Source organism: Melospiza melodia, chromosome 3, assembly GCF_035770615.1.
Source record: "Melospiza melodia melodia isolate bMelMel2 chromosome 3, bMelMel2.pri, whole genome shotgun sequence".
Lineage (NCBI taxonomy): Eukaryota > Metazoa > Chordata > Aves > Passeriformes > Passerellidae > Melospiza > Melospiza melodia.
This window is the reverse complement of record NC_086196.1, coordinates 70,674,021-70,692,427: the sequence shown is the minus strand read 5'-3', so window position 1 is coordinate 70,692,427 and position 18,407 is coordinate 70,674,021. Positions and strand designations below refer to the sequence as shown.

The 18,407-nt window shown below is 36.2% G+C and overlaps 1 protein-coding gene across 1 annotated transcript in view; it reads left to right on the top strand.

Annotated features, from left to right (window-relative positions):
* USH2A (usherin) overlaps nt 1-18,407 on the top strand; it is a 374,541-nt gene that overhangs the window by 87,334 nt on the left and 268,800 nt on the right. Inside the window, 2 exon segments of the mRNA XM_063152181.1 lie at nt 1,102-1,246; nt 11,084-11,314. Coding sequence (XP_063008251.1) covers nt 1,102-1,246; nt 11,084-11,314 — 376 coding nt within the window.

Here is an 18,407-nt window from a genome sequence, read left to right as displayed (position 1 = left end):
TGCATTTTAAGCTGTCTTTCTGATCTGACTTGTGTTCAGTAGCAGTTGAGATTCAAACTTAGGAGAGATGAGCTTGTGCAACAAAATTTAAATTACACTGATATTTGTATATACTGGTTCTATATTGTTGCTGTACTTGCTAATATGCTTAAAGCCGTATTGTATTGTAGGTATCTACATTTTCCTTAAAAAGGTACTTGTCTGGATGAGTTTTTGAAGTGGGGAAACCTAAAATACTGGAAAGAAACAGATTTAAAAAGTCAAAATATGTGAATTTAAAATACTGTTGTAATGTTTGAGTGACTGGGTTTGGCAAATATATCATGGCATTAGTTGTAAGCTGAAAGCTGAGGAACGAACAGAAACATGATACATAATCAGAATTTGGGAGTGGATCTGGTGCTCTCATACTGTATTTCTAATTCAGAGCTGATTTTGTCCTTGGTATTACCACAGATGGGCCTCAGTTTATTTGCTTATCAGCTGGGGATACTACTGTTCTCGAGGCTGTTATAACAATACATAAATGCCAATTGCTTCTGGTCACTGGCTTGCAAGATTCTTCATGCGAAAATACATCTGAAAACAAAGATATCTAAAATGCTGCAGTTTATTCAGTTCCTCTCCCATTGATAGCTTATACTGATGTTAAAGTAAAGCAGATGCAAGTGTTTGTAGGTATTTGTTATTCTCCTCCCTCCTAATGCTTGCTAATCATGTCACTCCTTCAATGGTGGTCAGATTTCACAACTTAATAGTGTCATTTTCGTCATCTCAATTGTCGCTGCACTGTTTGTAGTGATAACTGCACCACCACACAGTTTTATGAGGCAATAACTTTGTTTCCTCATTTATCCACTCAGGAACTGGCTTATTACCTCATAAAACAGTGTGATGGGAAGTATTATCACCTAAATCCCAGCTTGTTCAGACTCTCCAAAATAATCCTCTCCCTCAGCTGGTCTATTCAGGCTTTCTCACGTCTGAGTGAAGGAACCTGCAAGTTCAGAGACAAGTTTCTTATTAGTGATCATATCATCAAATGACAGGAATGAAAATATTATTAACCAACTGTTGTCTTCCAATCTGTTTGCTTTGCAGGTTTTGCATATAGCTGAGGCTCATGAGCTCTCCTACATAGCAACGGGATTAAAACCTTACAGGACGTACAACTTCACTGTTACTCTCTGCAATCAAATTGGTTGTGTAACCAGTGAGCCAGGCATGGGGCAAACCTTGGCAGCTGGTAAGGAAACAATCTGTAGCAAAGTGCAAAGCTGACACATGGTTTACTAATGAATGCCGTGATGATGGTCCTAGTTTGATGCACAGTGGCAGGGGTAGGTGTTGTATTAATACAAAGTGACTTGCTTAATTATTATTTGTTTGTTTGGACAGATAAAACCCAAAATGTTTTCAGTGGAGGTTTAAGGTACTCTACTATGGCAGTAGATTTGTGTACTGCTCTCTCAGTTGCAAGTTATGATATGTGTGGTTTTTATTCATGTTTGATTAAACAGTGAAGACACGTAAATGTGTCTGCATCCACTCATTCATTCAGGATGCTAAGAAGTTGTTAATTTGTTGTTGGGGGTTTTTCAGAGTGTGTTTGCATAACAAGAAATGTAAAATGCTCCAGCCTTTCTTAACACATGCAGGATCAGTTGCATATGTTAAGAGTAACGTAAGTACACAGTGTCTTGTCAGAAGCAACATAGGTGCTTTGGGTCTGCTTTTTTGAAAATGTTTGTTTATTTAGCCCCTGAGATTTGAGATTTTGCTTTCTAGGTATGTATCTACATATATATGGGAACAGTGCTAAAGAAACTGCATATGTGTTCCTGTGCACTTTAATGCATTTTCAGTCTTCAAGTTAATTTCAGTACCATTGTCATGGATTTCAAAGGTACTGCCTACAAATTTAGGGGAAAATACATATCAGTCCAGAACAGAGATGGAGAAAGCCTGCATTTCCTTTGAAGAAAGGACTGGCCTAAACTCACTTCTTGGACAGCAGGGGTTCAAGAGGGTTTTGAGAAATTTTTAGGAATATCAGCTTTACAAGTCTCTTTATTCATGGAATGAGGTAGTCAGTATGGTTCTTTAATACTATAAATACCAGCTCAGACCCATGATATGTGACATACTGAAGAGAGCTGACCACTTAACATTGTGGTTTCCTTTTGTACAGGCATTTAAAACACGTTAGTTAATGTCACAATATTAGCTAAAATGCTTAACTAAAAATGTAAACAAGTAGAACTAAAAACGTTAAGCAATTAGTGTTGTCATATGGATGTTGTGATGATGATCTTTGCAATTACCTCTCTCATGTAATTTTGTCTCACATATTGGGAATTTTCTGCTGAAGTGATATTTAAGGTGTTGGGATATTGCCTCTAGTCTGTCCTCAGTTCTTCATGTCTATTTATTTCATTGCCTTTCCATTTTTTTTTCAAGTGGAAGGCTCTTCTCTTATACAGAGCCTCCTACTTGTATAAGTATGACTTTATCCTATTCCACACAGCCATGAGGAACAATGTTCCAGTCTATGCTGATAACCATGGAAACAAATATTGTCTAAACAGCACACCTTATTACTACAAATGATCCAACTTTGCATTTATACATTTATTAAAAGATTCAGGAACAATAGCTTAGTTATGCTTGACAGCTTGTTTATGACCATCTCCTCCCTGGTTGTGTTAATACTCAGAGACCTATCACATTAGAGAAGACAGGAGAATACAAAATAGCATAACAGGCATGTCCCCATTTATTAGCTGTTTTGTGGTGAAGCCTTTTCTTGTTTATTGTTGTAAGCCTTGAAAGAAAAGAATCAGTGTTGTATTGTGTTCTTTTTATTTTGTATTTAAAGCATGTTATTGCAATGTGTTAAATTTTGGCAAACTGAAAAATGAAAAACTTACATTTTGCATGCAATTTGCATGTGTCTTCCACAAGTCACATTTTTTGTTTTTCTCCTGGAGATATTTATTTCATCCTATCCATGCAGGGGTTTTTTTGTGTGTGGTTTTTTTGGTTGTTGGTGTGAGATTTGGTTTTTTTTTTCTTTTCTTTTTGTGGGTGTGCACGTTTCCTTCCATGAGGTTCTGTAAAACTGTGTTTCCAAAGACAATTTAAAAGAAGCACTACTTATGTGATAGCAATCAAAGGGAGTTAAAACTTGAAACGGAATTGGGAAAACCAATCCCTGGCATTTGTAAAACTAGATAATCAAGTCTTAGTCCATTTCTATCCTTTCTTTTTTTGTCATTAAGATGTGCAAAATGAAATTAAAATTGTCTTTCTAGGACTGTTGGGGAGTTCTTTTTTATGGAGGAATGTCTCCCTGGCAAAGAGACAGCATACCTGGCTGGATGCCAGTCCCCCTCCATGCCCTGGCAAAGGCAGCCTTTTGGAGGAAGTCTTGACTGAAATGTGTTCCAGCATGATGGTCCCCTTGCATCGTAACAAAATCCAGGAGCTTTCAATTGTGTTTCAAGTCAGGCTAGAGGTTATACTAAATTGGACTAATTCTTCTCCTCTGATCCTCAGGATGGGGAGCAGAAGGATAATGGAAAACCATGTCCACTCACCTTTATGTATGGCATGTTCTAGGTTTATCACATGCAACATTTCAATCAATGGGTATCTTGATGGCTGTGATTTTGGCATGTCCAACAGATGTGTATTAGGAAGGGAGTTCTTTTGAATTTGCCAACGGCTTCTAAAATTTGCCACTAGAAGTCTCAAGTAATTTTTAAGCTTTGTTCAGATCCGTTAGGGTAATTTGAAGTCTAGTTATAAAAAAATATACTTTTTTAAAGCTAATCTCTTTCTCTGAAGACTTATGTTTTTTTTTTTTCTTTTTTAGTTTGGTGGGGCTTTTTTCCTTAATACATTGTCAGACAGAAAAGGAAAACAAAGGGAGAAACAGGGCAAGAAATACCTAGAAACAAAATTATTGAGGCAGAAGAGTAAGGGGTTTTGAGATAGGATTGAAATGATAAAGAAAAGAGACTACTTCACACAGGAGCAGAATTTAAGGATAGCACCCAAGAGGGCTGAAGCATCAGGAAAACTCTACTGAAGTCTCTTGGACTGTGACTGGGTAAAATCCAGAAGCAAACTTAATGAATGGATTAATTCTAACTTGGTTCAATTAGGCATCTTTACTGGGAATATCTCATGTGTAGCTTTGCAGGAGTAGAGTGAAAGAAAACTCAAATTGTCTATATGTCCTTGTGTCTGTCAGACTGGCAAAATCATTCCTCCTCCAATCCATATACCCACAGTGTCTGTAAATGGTAATAAAGAAGACAAATCAGAAGAATGGGAGGGGAGAGTGTGAGAAAACAAAGTTTGCTAGGAATGGAGTTATTTTATAAAAAGGCTGAGTGTTACAAATGCAAATGAAGCCAGGGGGGTGAGCTAAATAAAAGAGCAGTTATGCCTGGTGCTCCAAGAATGGTAAAAATTGTTGGAACATTAGTGTTAGCATAAATGCAGTATTGGGATGAAAGATCAAAATAAGTGTAGGAAGGTAATAGAAGAGAATTACCCATCCCTGTTACCTTCAAAGAGAAGGTGACTGGACTGAAAGAGAACCTAAATTTGATCTGTACTGATATAAATACATAAATAGCAGACTTTTATATATGCAGTTAAGTGTTTCATACTTCTTAATCCATCTTTTAAATCATAAATGAAACAGCTGCAGCTTCCACAATCCTTGTGGAATTTGAAACACTTTTATGCACTGCAATATTCTGCTCATGCTATTGAAATCCTTGGCTCATAGATGAGGAAAAGTTCATTGTTGAAATTTTATTTGAAAATTTGAAATCCAGTTTGAACTTTGCTTTAGTCTGTGCTATCACAAGATTGGCAAGTGGATCTGCATATATGTAACTGAGAGCAATATTAGACAATAATTACACATTTTTCAACTCAATACATAGAGCAAAGTTTTCCTTTATTCTTCTCTCTGAGTTCTGCCATGTTCAAATTCCTATTTATTTTTGAGAATGGCATTCAGTCTGTTGTTTTTACTCTGTCTTAGGCCTTTTCTTTTTTCTTTTTTTTAATTTCAAAAGCAGGTTTTGTTGCATGGTTTTCTCTCATTTCAGGATTCTGAAATGGTACCTATAGAACTTAACTAGCTGGTACCAGTGAGAGACCTGATCCTTTGAAAGTTAATTTTTGTTACAATGTGTCTACATGAAATTAGGAATTACCGACGCAAAACATGCATGTTTTCAAAATTTTTCAGAGGCAGAGAAATGCCATTTTATTCCTATAATTTTCTATCATTTCAGCAGGATGAAATTAGCCATGTGAATGCTTGGACCAGTACAATTGCTGACGCTACTAATCTCAAATCAAATAGTCAGAGGTTGCCTTAAACAATCTATACAGCTGTGTTTCATGAGCTGCTGTGTGACTAAGCTTACTTCTTGTAATTAAGTTCGCCTTTCCTTTGCCCTTAATTAAAAAAAAAATTCATTTAAAAAGCACTTTTTAAGACATAGCAAAGTATTTGATTTGTGATTGCTGCCATTTACCCAGCACATTGTATTCCTGATCTTTTGCTTTTGATGGCAATTACAAGGTTCAGAAGCTAATTTGTAGGAGAAATTCTTCCAGCACCAGCTGCATCTGGCTTCTTGGCAGACTTCTCAACCAGTTGTATTTGGGGCTTTGGAGTTGCCTCAGGGTTTGCTGGGGTGATTCTGGGCTGTCTTACACTCCGTGTTGTTTTATTTTTGATTACCCTTTTAATCTGAGTTATTTGTCCATTTTTTCCCATTTTTTCCATTCATGAATAAGGTCCAGTGCAGACCCTTTTCAAAAGCCTCATTTGTTAATGTCTGTCATAAATGGCTTTTCTACAAAAGGCTATGCCTCAATTTTAAAATCACCAGTAACCATTAATCAGGTAGTAAGAAATGTATAGTTTCCTTTGTTACAGAAAAGAAATACGAGGGCCATTTGCTGCTGGCCTGGAAACACAGATTGTTTTGCATGCATGTACATAAGTCTCTTCATTGTGAATAGGACCCAAAGTGATTAAACAAGCACTCTTAATATGTTAATTTATAATTTTAATTACAACAATCTTGTATATATAGTCATTAGTGAATACTAATATAAATATTTTTCTACCTTTTTATTCATAATGCATAAACCAATCATCCAGTTACTTCTCGGCAGTTGCCTGTTTCCGTTTCATAATACAATCTTTGTTCTTAGTTATGAATGCATTTTGTTCATTCCTGTCTTGAATAATCCCTCATTAAGCTAGTCACTTTCTGCTCCATGCTAAAAAGGAAAAATTATCATGCAAATGTGGCATGCCATATTAAAAAGCACATTACCAAACACTTTTGTTGCTGTCCTTCAATTAGTTTCCCTTCTTTGAATTTAATTTCATTTGTTGTTAAACTACTGACTTGATGTATGGACTCATGAATTTGAGGCTGCTGCCAAGAATGTAGCAGGAAAAAAAATCAAAGCCTCTTCAGAAAGCTACAGAGGCAAAGCTGAAATGAATTTGCTTCACCTTTGACAAGAACACTTGAGCAACACTGGAATCCTCTGATGATTCAGCTTGGCTAATTATCCAATTATTTATTCCAAGAATAAAGACGCTGTTTTACAATTAGAAAAGTGTAAAGTAATCTGAGAAATTTCATAATGACAGATGACTTAAGTAACTTCTGAGATAAATAGAATCTGCTCAAACTTGTCTTGCCAAGTGTTCAAGCTGTAGTTAAACTGCTCTTTGAGTTTCAGGGAATCAGTAGGGAATTAAAAGTTATTTGTTTCTTCTTCCCCACCAACCACATATTATGCCATAAAATAGCTCAAAACAGCTCAGTTTATTCTTTTTCCTCTCTGTCAAATTTGCAATATTTTAAAGCTATGTTTAAGTTGCATTCCTCTTGATTAAAAGCTTTTGGTTCAAAGCAATACTTTTTAATTGCCTAATAATATAAGTCAGTTCTTAGGAAAGAACCGTGCATTTAGGAGTTCATTTGCAATATAACTGAAAAATTCATTGCATGGCAGTAAAACAATTTACTGTTAATTACAAGGAGAAGAATTTGCTGTACCATGCTCACAGATTGCCATGAATCATGCAGCACTCCTAGAGATTTATAACAGATGTGTAAGTGGGATGAATTAGCAGGGTTTAATAACAGAGACACAAATCATGCAGACTTCAAGGAGCTTTAATTGATATACTAGAATGTGACGGGCATGAATCACTCAGCCATTCAACAGCACTGTAACATATGGTCAGCTCAATATGCTGCATCTTAAATCGGTTGGTGAGTCGTTGGTTGTCCCATATGGTGGAAGCAATATATTTTTCATGATTTTCAAAAAATACAGTGGATTACATCTTTTTTAAAAGAAATATGATTGCAACATATCCATGTTACTAAATTTTCTTTTGATGTCTGCTGTGCATGGGTTTTGTTCTTTTATTTTGGGAAGGAGCCCAAAATGGACTTCAAAGAATTTCCTATTACTCAAAATATTGTCGGAAGATGTAGGTATTATTGTTTGACTCATTTGCTGTTGAAATGACTGATACCATTGTGAGTCCAGAAAAGGAGAACATACCTGAAATGCAATGGCAAACTCAAGGTCCTCTGGACTAATTACTGGAATCAAAAATGAAATGCATGACCCATAGTGAGGTGTGCAGTTTTACATGCAAGGTAAACTCCAGTATGAGAAGAAAAAGATATGTTCTGTAACTTTTTTCCTTGAATTTGGCATTTTTTCCTCTTTTATTTTGTATGTATGCATTTGGGATTCAACAGCTAAAAATGGTAGACTTTTTGTTGATTTACCTTCCTGAACCTTTCAGTGTCTACTTCAGGATTTTGGTAGAAGAGTACACAAATACCTACCTACAGTAAGCTGAGCAGAAGTTACTCAAACATATGTAAGCCTGTAAAATTTAGCCACAGAGTAAATATGTTATTCCTGGGACAAGAATCTGGCGGAGTAGGGAAAAGCTTTAGCAGTTGTATTAGTAAACCTGACAGACTTGAGAAAGGAGTATTGTATCCTTAGAACCATGGCTGCCAGAATTTAATGTCAACAATTAAAATTTATTTTGATCCTTACCTAGTGTTTATTACTGTTTGTATACACAACAGACCTTACTAATACAGAGATGCACTATTAGATGGAATTACCATCTGTTCAGAGCGAAATGCTGGCATCTGTCTTCGAGCCTAAAACTAAAATGATATTATTTCAAACAAAACAAAATTAACTGCTCTTTACTTACCAACTTCATTTTTGTGTACACGTGTGTGCATAAACACATGGGAAAGGCTTGTTTGTAATGACCTGTGTAGCAACATCTATATTTAGATATATGACTTCAACATAAGCTGTATGGACCATCTGTCTTTATTGGTCTTTTCTGTGCCCTCTGCTACACACTTGCACGCAGCAATCATGGGCTTTTAAATACTGTTTTAGCCTTATAATATATTAAATATGTATTATATAGCAGGACATTAAAACTACATAATTAAAATACACAAAAATGTGACTTTGAATCCACTAAAATGCAGTATGCTCATTATTTTGACAGATGTGTCTTAACAGAACGTGACTAAAAAAAATTAAATAGGTAAAATTATAATTCATTCATGTTTCAGAAAGTAGCTACAGGTACCACAGTGACACCTTTAGGAAAATACATACTGAATCTTTTAATGTTGAATATTTTTAATTTCAGCATTTAGTACCCTGCTGGGCTAGTGCTACAGATTTATTTCAAGACCTTCTGTTTTTGTGTGCAGTTGTTTTTTTTTTTGTTTGGATTTTTTTTGCTATTTTTGTTTTTAAATACTTATGTAACCTATTATGTACAGTTTTGATGTGCTGATGTGTTGTCTTGATGCACAAGAATTCTCAAGCATCAGGGAGACTGTAGTTTAAATACTAGTGCTATAGCAAGGATGTTACTTTCTGAAAGGGTAGTCTTGTGTTCCATATATCACAAAATAATAAATTGTGTCATGCCAGTGTTTAATGCATGTACACAGTGCATTAACTGTAACTGTAGTACATTTATTTGTGCTAGAGGAGACTGGAAAATGATTAAAAAATCAATACTCCCCTGTCAGAGAAGCAAGTGTTACGATGCATTTAAGTAGTTAATTGCATAAGCCCCATAAAAGCTTCAGGTTTGGGTATCAGAGATGCCATAATTATGGTCCAAGTAACTGCCATTTATTAATACTAGACTTTAAAGGAAGATGTAGTTATTGTCATGAATGCTAGTCAGCTGTATGCATTTTAAAAATAATGAATTTTAGCATTTCTGTTTTGCCATCAGTAATCTGAACTGGAGGGCTCAACCTCTTTGGTTTGCATTTAAAATGCTGACGTAGGCTGGTTCCCTCAGAGATGAAGTTTTGATTGTTAAGCCATGTTTTCTATTTAAACTTGTGCATTAATACCACAATTCATTAGTGCTGTGCCCTACTTATGCAGGCAAGCTTATGACCTCACACTGCATTACTTCAATTTTGACATTGTAAATTTCTACCATCGCGTGAAATACTAATTAGATTGTGAAGTCATAAATGATACCTAAGCAGGAATTTACAGCACATAGTGCCTTTGGCAGTTTCCCAGTTCCCCCACTCCTTGCTTTCTCCAAGAAGACTATCTGTCAAGTTATGGGGCGTGGGGGACAAAGAAAAAGAAAAAATAAAGAAGTAATATACTACTGGCAAATAGGAAAAATGAAAAATGTGTTAATGATCTTGGAAATGCAGGAATGTTTAAAAAGATGTTATTAATTAATTTTAAATGAAGCAATCTCTCCTTCTCTAAAGAACTCATGCTATGTACAATGCTGGGCTGTGAAGTAATGTGTCAGATTTTGAAGGCCCATATTTTAATTCAGGTTTTATTGTTCTTGAAAGGCGTTTATTGTGCTTTACTGTGTCATTATGGGAACAAGTACTTTTTACAAGTTGTCATTGTATTTCACTTCCTGGGCACAAGTGAAATACAAGTTCCTGTTGTTAAATCCTTCTCTTTATTGGGGAAAGAAGGGTGAGAAAAAAGCAGGATAAGATGTAAATGGATTCTGTACATAGGAAAGTGTTCTCATACTTCTCCAGGTGACGCCTTCTGTTGTTTCAGGGATGGTCCATTTCTTTCCACCTGTAGGACCGTCATTATCCAAACACGTCATGCTGCCCTCCAGTGGCTTACTGTACATCCTTTTATTAAAAAATTGAATAATTGTAGTTAATAACTCAGCTGTAGAGTAGCCAATGCTATCAGTGTGTTTAAAAGAATATCCCAGTATTGGGTTTAACAGTAGGAGGATCATCCTATAATGTAAAACTATCTTATGCTGCTACCTTTGTGGAAGCAGTCTTGTTTGGAGTCCTGGTGTGCACCAGAATTGGTGGAGAAAAATTAGAGAGGGTTTTTTTCTTGAGGTGAGCGATTATCTGAAGACAAGCTGCTGTCTGGTGTGCATATCATGAGAACAACCTGAAGGGCCTGCAGGGCTGTGGAGAGAGAGCTGTTCTGCTCCTCTTGGTGAGGGTAAGTCCAGTGACAAGAGACCGCTGTTGTCATGTACCACATGAGTTATGACTGCTCAAATTTTCCTTTGGTCGTTTGCTCACATCCCCTTGTGAAAGTCATACAGATACACACTTACAGGAAGTTTGACATGTGGGGCCCATCAAGGAAGGAAGGAATCCAAATATACTTTTTATGAAGATGTTGATTAATATTCTCAAAGATTACGAACAAAAATATTTTAGATATAATTATAGAGACATATGTCTAAGGCCTGAATAAACAAAGTATTTCTTGTGCAACTGAAAGTGTCTCATAAAGATTAAGAATGTCTTTTGAGGGTTTTTTTCCTCTCCTAATTAAGCTTCTTTGGATATCTGTGTTTATTCTTAAGATCAGAAATTAAACAGGATGTTTTGCAAAGATTGTTATGTGCAAAAAATAATTCCCCAAGTGTTATGGATAGTGATACCTAGATAACTTTTTTTGTCCACAGCTCCAAGAAAACTTGGTGCCCCTCGTGTTGAAGGCATAAACAGCACAACAGTAAAGATAATTTGGGATGAACCTGAAGAGCTTAATGGGCCTTCTCCCATCTACCAGGTGGAAAGGATGGATTCATCTTTAGCTGCAATGAATATAGAAGTAACAAAAGGGATCCGTTTCCCAGGAAATGGGTATTACAGATTTGCGAGTTCCACTCTCCCCACCAATACCTACTTTACAGGTAAATGCATTTAAATTACTTTAAAATGTACTAATTGAACTTGGCATTCATTTTACCGTTTAGTATCATGTTCTGTAAAGCTTAAATGTTAAAGTAGGTAAGTTCTAATTTATTAAAGTAATGTAATAATTAGTGATATATGGCCTATTTTGATTCTCACTTAAAAAGGCTGTGGAAATCACTGGACATGTGGGATTTTTATTACTTCATGTTTGGGCAGAGAGATGTACATGACAGTGATGCTGCTGCATATTTGACTTGGCTTTGCATTGTAAATATAAGATTTTATTTATTATTCTGGGATAAAAAGTTTGTAATTAATTTTCTGTGAGTGCTAAGATGTGTTTTGTTTAGTACATTTTTGAGGGTTCCTGGGGCTGCATAAGCCCTCAAAAAGCTCTGTCTTCCAGTTTCAGAGCATTTGTGTTGTGATCCTGTTTGATTTGTTAAGGAAAGAGAAAAGCCTGCTACTCTGACAGAATTCCACTGTTTCTGGGCCTTTGAGTATTCTCTCTTTTTTCTTGATTAGTTATTTTACTTTCGAAAAATGAGATTTTCAGATTGAAGCAGACCTATGACCTATTTCTGTATTCTCACCATTTGCTGATATCTTGAATTCTGGGGTAAAGCAAAGATGCAGACAGTATGTTTTTTCAGAAATTAACCTGACAGCACATTTGAGATGTTGTAGCAGTCTGTAAGTGAAATCTTGCATTTGCCTGCATGAACTATGAGTGTTTAAAAGAAGAAACAGCAGAATTGAAGACGTAAAAAAAAAGTATGAAAGATATGTATGTGCGTGTATATTTATCTCAGGCCATGAGAATGACAGCAGGAAGGGGAAATCCAAAAGGAATCTGGGTGACTGTAACAGCAAGCATTAGCTAGCACACTGATGGTGCTGGGGCCACACCAGTGACACAACTTAACGTGGTACTTGTTTGTTCAGAGAGAGAAGGGCTGCAAAAACTATGCAGCATTCTTGGCACAAAAAAGAATGCTGGAGCTTTGAAGAGCACTCAGCTGTTTCTTCAAAGAAGACACTCCTTGTCTTCACCATGGGTATAATTCTGGCAAGAATGTTCGAGCACTTGGTACTTGCAAATGTGTATGTGCGATTTCAGGTTTTGTCTAAAACAGAAATCAGATTCTTGCTTCTCTATGATCACTTGGTGAATCTGACTTAAAAAAAAAGTTGAAGATGCCTTCACATTTTTTTTTAGCTAGGTGCTTACTTGACTGATAAATAATAATAAAAAGTGATAATGCGTTAGTTAAATATTGACACTGTGTTGACTGGCACAACCTGTCTCTGTGTGGGAATCTGTAGGAACAGCTGTTGAACTCCTTTCCTCATCTAAATTGCCCAATGGTTTTCCTCACATCAGTTTGCACCCTTTACTGTATATTTAGAAAAAAACCCTTTGATGTGTTGTTTGACCCCTTTGATATGTCTTTTGTTGTCAGTTGTGACTATTTTTAACCAAGCAAGCCCAACACCAGTCTACCCAAGTTTTGATTCACTCTGGCGTTTAGTTCTACTCCATAAGCTGAGACTGATGCCTCGAGTAAAGTTTATTGTGATGGCCAAGATGATTTGAGAGAGTTTGGACAGGCAGGTTAGAAGATCTTAAAATAAAGCTCCCTTCATATTGGCAGGTGATGGCTGATAATGCTGTATGGATAAATATAATTCATCATAGCTTTGGATTATGTTCTCTTCTACCAGCTATTAGTCAGAGTGTTTGGAGACAACCTGGAACTAAAACACACTAAGCAATTTGTCCAGACATCTGCTAGTAATGACTGACAATCAGGTTAAATCAGTCTATGCTTGGTACCTAAAAATGTGTAGTTCAGGTTTGGTAACTCAATAAAGACTTTAAGAAATATATATCTCGGTTTTTCTTAGTAGGTCATCTGTCCTTCTTCCAAAACATGATGGAGGGGAAAATGATGGCAAATCCAGGAGAGTTTAGAAAGACAGACACTTAAGGGGATGAAAAATATTCTTTAACTGCACTCTGCAGTTGTTTTGTTGTTGAGACCCTCTCTTATGACCCATTTCTGAAGACAAGCAGCTGGCAATTGTGCTTTATGGATGGAACAGCTTCAGTGTGCATGCAGCTGTGTACATTTTTGACACAAAAGTGTGCCAGCTTGTACATGTCAGTCAGCAGACAGATACTTCTTGGTGCGTCTGGGATCTCCCACTGTTAATCCAGAAAAAGATTGATCAGTTTATTCATTGCTAATAAATGCAGTTGTCCTCACTACCTTCCTGGCTGATCTTACTGTCCATGGTGCAAGTATTAGGGGCAGATGTATTTTCTGGGAAATTTTCCAAAATCATCTTTAAAAAAATAAAAGTTATTCAATAAACACTGGCTACGCTAAGCAGTGTCCTGTCTGTAACAAAGCCTCCGGCTGCGCAGGAAGGTGTGTTCTGAGTACACATTAGATGAGAGGAAATAAAGTAAAAAGACTTTTTCTGCTCATACTGTCTACATGCAACTTCATAGCTGTTCAAAATGTGAAGTGTTTTAGCCATGTATAATGTCATTTCCCAAATGATGCAGACTTGATTTTTAGTACTTATTTGCATTCCTTGAAGTTCTTAGATACAACAGCATTTGTTGTATCTAAGTGTTCTTGTTTTAGTGAAGGATCACTTTGAAAATTGAGGTATTTAGGTGTTTATCTCCATATCTTCATGAGACAACCAAGTGGTATGATTTAACTAATGGGGAGCTGAAGTTCAGATTCTACTTAATGTGAGACTTTATACTTAAAAGGACCTCTAGAATTGGCTAGGAGGTTTTACAAATTATTTCTTTTGTGTGGTTTGCTTTTATTGGTCCAGCTTGTGTGCTGTGACTGTGAGTCTGGAGTAAGAATGCTGTAGTACCACTGCTGTGTTTGCCTTTCTGGTTCTCTTGTCATCAAGAGAAGTAATATCTATTTTATACAGGGTGTAGAAGTAGCAAGCTTGGAGTTCAAATGTCATTCCTCTTGGATGCTACTTGTTTTAAAACAAAATTATTCATATAATATTGATCAAAATGCAGTGTACTCTGAAGAAAGCTTTGTGTTTGGCCTTGCTTTGATTCCAAGTTTTCTGAAATAGGATACACTTAAAAAGAAGTATGTCTTATCTTTGCTAACCTCTACATGATGCCTGTTCAGCTCTGTAATAATTAGAAAATAACTGTATGAGGTAAGATGTTAATATATTAAGCATTACAAGGAGAACTTTTTTTTACAATGACGTTTTTAGTGTTATGAAGTGGTCTTAAAAATGTGTATTTAAAAAAATATTAATATCTGTGCTAGTGTTTTTACTGCCAGATTCTGGCTCGGATACACAGACATTTCTCAGAGTGGAGGATCTTTCCAGTAACGATGTTTCTTAATGAGTTTGCCATGGAACACTGCACAAGCAGAGTTTACATTTGTTCTGAGCAGAGGAGCTGAGAATGGCTGTGGTCATTCAGTGTTGGATCTCCCCATAGCTCTTCATCACAGTGAACTCTCTTTGCAGTAATGTAAAACAAATTCCACTCCACAGGATCTTGAGCAAACGTCTGATTTTTAGTCAAAGGGGCAGATATTTTCATTAGTTTGTGGAGCCAAATAAACAGACCTTTCCCAGCATCCCAACGGAACTTCAGGGGATGCATTATGATTGAATACCAAGAAAATGAACAGGATTAGACATTCTAAAACAATGTAAGAGGAGAGGCCAGAGAAAATGGTGTAGTTTAGAATAATGAAGACTAAAAGGAGAAATGATAATGGTGTTAAAACATATAAAAATGCGTAGTTTAAAAGAAGAGAATGAACTTTTTGTGTTTACTGCGAGTAAAGCAGCAATACACTCATAATAAGCTTAAAATACAGCAAGGTAGATTGTCTTTTTTTTCTAAAAGATTCAAGCTAGCTGAGCAAAAGAATTCATTGTTGTGAGAAAGAAATGAAAGCCTGACACTGCAGATTTTAAAGAACAGTTGGATGAACATTTGTCAGGAATAACCTGGCTAAAATTGATTCTGCTTTGGAGTAAGTGGATTGTTTCTGTGACCTCTAAGAATGTTTTCCAAACATATATCCTATTATAAAGTCAGACTAACCCAATGAAACTGGGAAAGATGTTCATTTCACCAAATAACTTTTAGTAGGAAAGAGATGCCTTTTTTTTTCCTGATTGACAATTTTCTTTGTAGAGGGAAGGTTGCATGAGTTGAACAAGTTTTGCTTCTATTTTATTTTTCTTCTTTAGGTATTTTCTAGCATTTCTTTATACAACTAATGATTTGAGATCGTTATAAATTAATTTTAATCACTAATTCAGAATAAGGTAATAGAGTGTTGAAGAGAAACAATCTAGTCTTCCTGCTCATATTGAGTCCAGCTAGACCTGTTTTGGGCTTTGTCTGCTTCTTTTCTCCATATGTAGCTAAGTATGTTTCCAAATATTGTTCCAGTTTCCAGTTTGACCTGCCTTTTGGTTTATTTTTCTCCCTTATATCTATGCAAAATGTTCTGCATATGATCTCATGTCCATTGCCTCTTATTCTGTCACTGCAGAGGTCCAGAAAAGTGTGGCTTCATCTTCTTTATATCCTTTGGGGAGGTAATTGAAGAAGGCAGTAATTGCCTCCATTCTTCCATGCTTAAGACCAAACAAATCCTATTGTCTTAGCCTCTTGTTCAATGTCATTTGGTCTCCTGATTGTCTTGGTGCCTGGAACAAACTGGATTTGTTCCAGGCTGCAAGTACCTTTTGTATTTTTGTGGGTTGTTTTTTTTTTTTTTTTTGGTTTTTTTTTGTTTTTTTTTTTTTTTTTGTATTTTATTTTATTTTATTTTTTAAATTTTTATTTTCTTTATTTTTAAAAAAATTATTTATTATTTTTTATTTTAATGCCAGCATACCCAAAACCGCACTGTAAGACTTGCATTTGCCTCTGCTGGATTTCACAAGGTTTCTGTCAGCCCATTTCTCCAGCCTGCTAAGGTTTCTCTGTGTTGCAGTGTATCCACTGCAGCCCTTAATTTTATTTTTTTAATTGCCTCCAAACTTTTTGACAGCACACTTCATCCCATCACCTGGGATCCATTTTAATGAATAGAAATGTTAAACAGAATTGGTCCCAGTACCAATTTCTTGTAAATGCTGCCCACCGGGCTTTGTGCCACTTGTCACAAGCCTTTGAGTCCTGCTGTTTAGCCAGTTTTTTTACTCACTTATATAGTCCTCCTGTGGTCCGTCTATTTCTCCAGATTGATGGCAAGGATTCCCTAATCTATAGACAAAACTTTATAGCAAATGCAGTTAAATTTTTTTGCTTCAGTCTTATACCAAAATGATGGAGAGAAAGAAAGAGGAGGAGAGAAACCCGACCTTTTTGCTTAGTTTGGCTTTATGTATTCTTTGTCACTCTGCTGGCATTTTTTCCTTTCACAGCTTTTGAAGAATCAGCCTTTTTATTTCATTACATTGAACTGAAGAAAGTAAACCAGATTTTCTGAGGGAGAAACTGTTGCAAAATAAATTCTTACTCCAAGCTTTTGAATACTCTGAGAGAAAGAAAGAGCGCACCTTTGTTTTGCGGACTTGAAGAACATACTCTTTGTCAGGGAACCTTTAATATTGCCAATCATTTTTCAGAGTTTTATATGAAATCATACCCTAAAAAGCTCTTGGAGAACTCACATTTTGTTGTGTCCTTTCTGTCTAGGTTGTTGCCACAGGACTTGTCCTTAGAAATGCTTTTAATTTTTATGCCAGCTTCTTATATTTTCTCCTCTTGTCTTCACAAAAGAATGATTTGAACCCGCATCTTCATCTTTGGAAGAAAGATAAAGATCTTCTATATCACCGTCAAGTGGCTGGCTTCAGTAAGAAAGGGAACTCTCCTTTTTTCTGCCTGAGAACTGTTTGCACAGAGATTTTTGGTAGAATTTTATCTTAGTACTTAAAATGAATTCAGAGTTTCATCTTGAAAAACACATTCCTTCCTTTCTTCCTTTTGAATCCCAAGAAGCCTAAAGATAGGGAGGGAGAGAGGAGCTGCATATAGAGAAAAAGGAGTGATCTGGCACAACAAAGTGAACTCTGCTGCTTTATGAACAAAACAACTTAAAACATTTTTGAACATGCACAACAGGGACTTAGGCAACAAATAAGCCAAGCTGATGCTGACCTTGCCAGTGTTACAGGGGTAATATTTTCACTAAGATGAACTCGTTTTTTAGGCACAGACATACTTTCTGTCGGTATGAAGTCGCTGCTTTCTCTTCCTTTTTCTTTTTTTTTATTTGTAGCCACCACAGAAAAGAAGAAGAAAAAAGAATCTCACCTTGTGTATTATTTTTCATATTTACCTCTTGTACTTTAACAGATCAACTATGCAGCATGAGCTTTGGGCTTACAAGGGCAGTGTGCTGGGGCTTATTCTGCATTTTTGTGCCTTTAGTGTAAAGTAGATTTTTGCCAGTGTTGTGCATTCTGCACTGCATGGTTAAAACTGGTTTTTTCTCTTTGTGTGTGGTAACTTTTAGAGAACACAGTAGAGTTGTACCAGGGAAGTTGTAAAAGCAGGAGCTTTCCCATTGTTACATCAACCTGCCAGTGGAAAGACCCTTTCATAGACTAGATCATGGTTTTATCTGTCTGTGCAAAAACCAGTTACAGAATTGGATCTTTTGATTGTCATGAACACACAAGATGACTATACTTTTTAAAAGAGCAGTTCTTCCCTTTTGTCACAACTCTAGTTGGACTTTTGCTAATTTTGTGCAAACGTGATTCACTGCTTTTGTAATGTGGTAGGCATTCTGTCTGCAAGTGTCAGACCTAAGAATGAGCAGAAGAAACAGTTATGGAAGTGCTGTTTTGCTTCAGGCATGACATCTTCTGGGATTCCTTTTGTGCTTGTGCACCGCTAAGAAAGGGTGCAAAATGGAGGGACTCGTTAAGGGAGATTTGGGGAAATGAAATTTGCTGAAAACAGCAAACAAAATGAAACAGCTATGTGATAGAAACTGCACAAAGGCATGATGTTTATTTAATTTAAAAAATAAAGGAGAG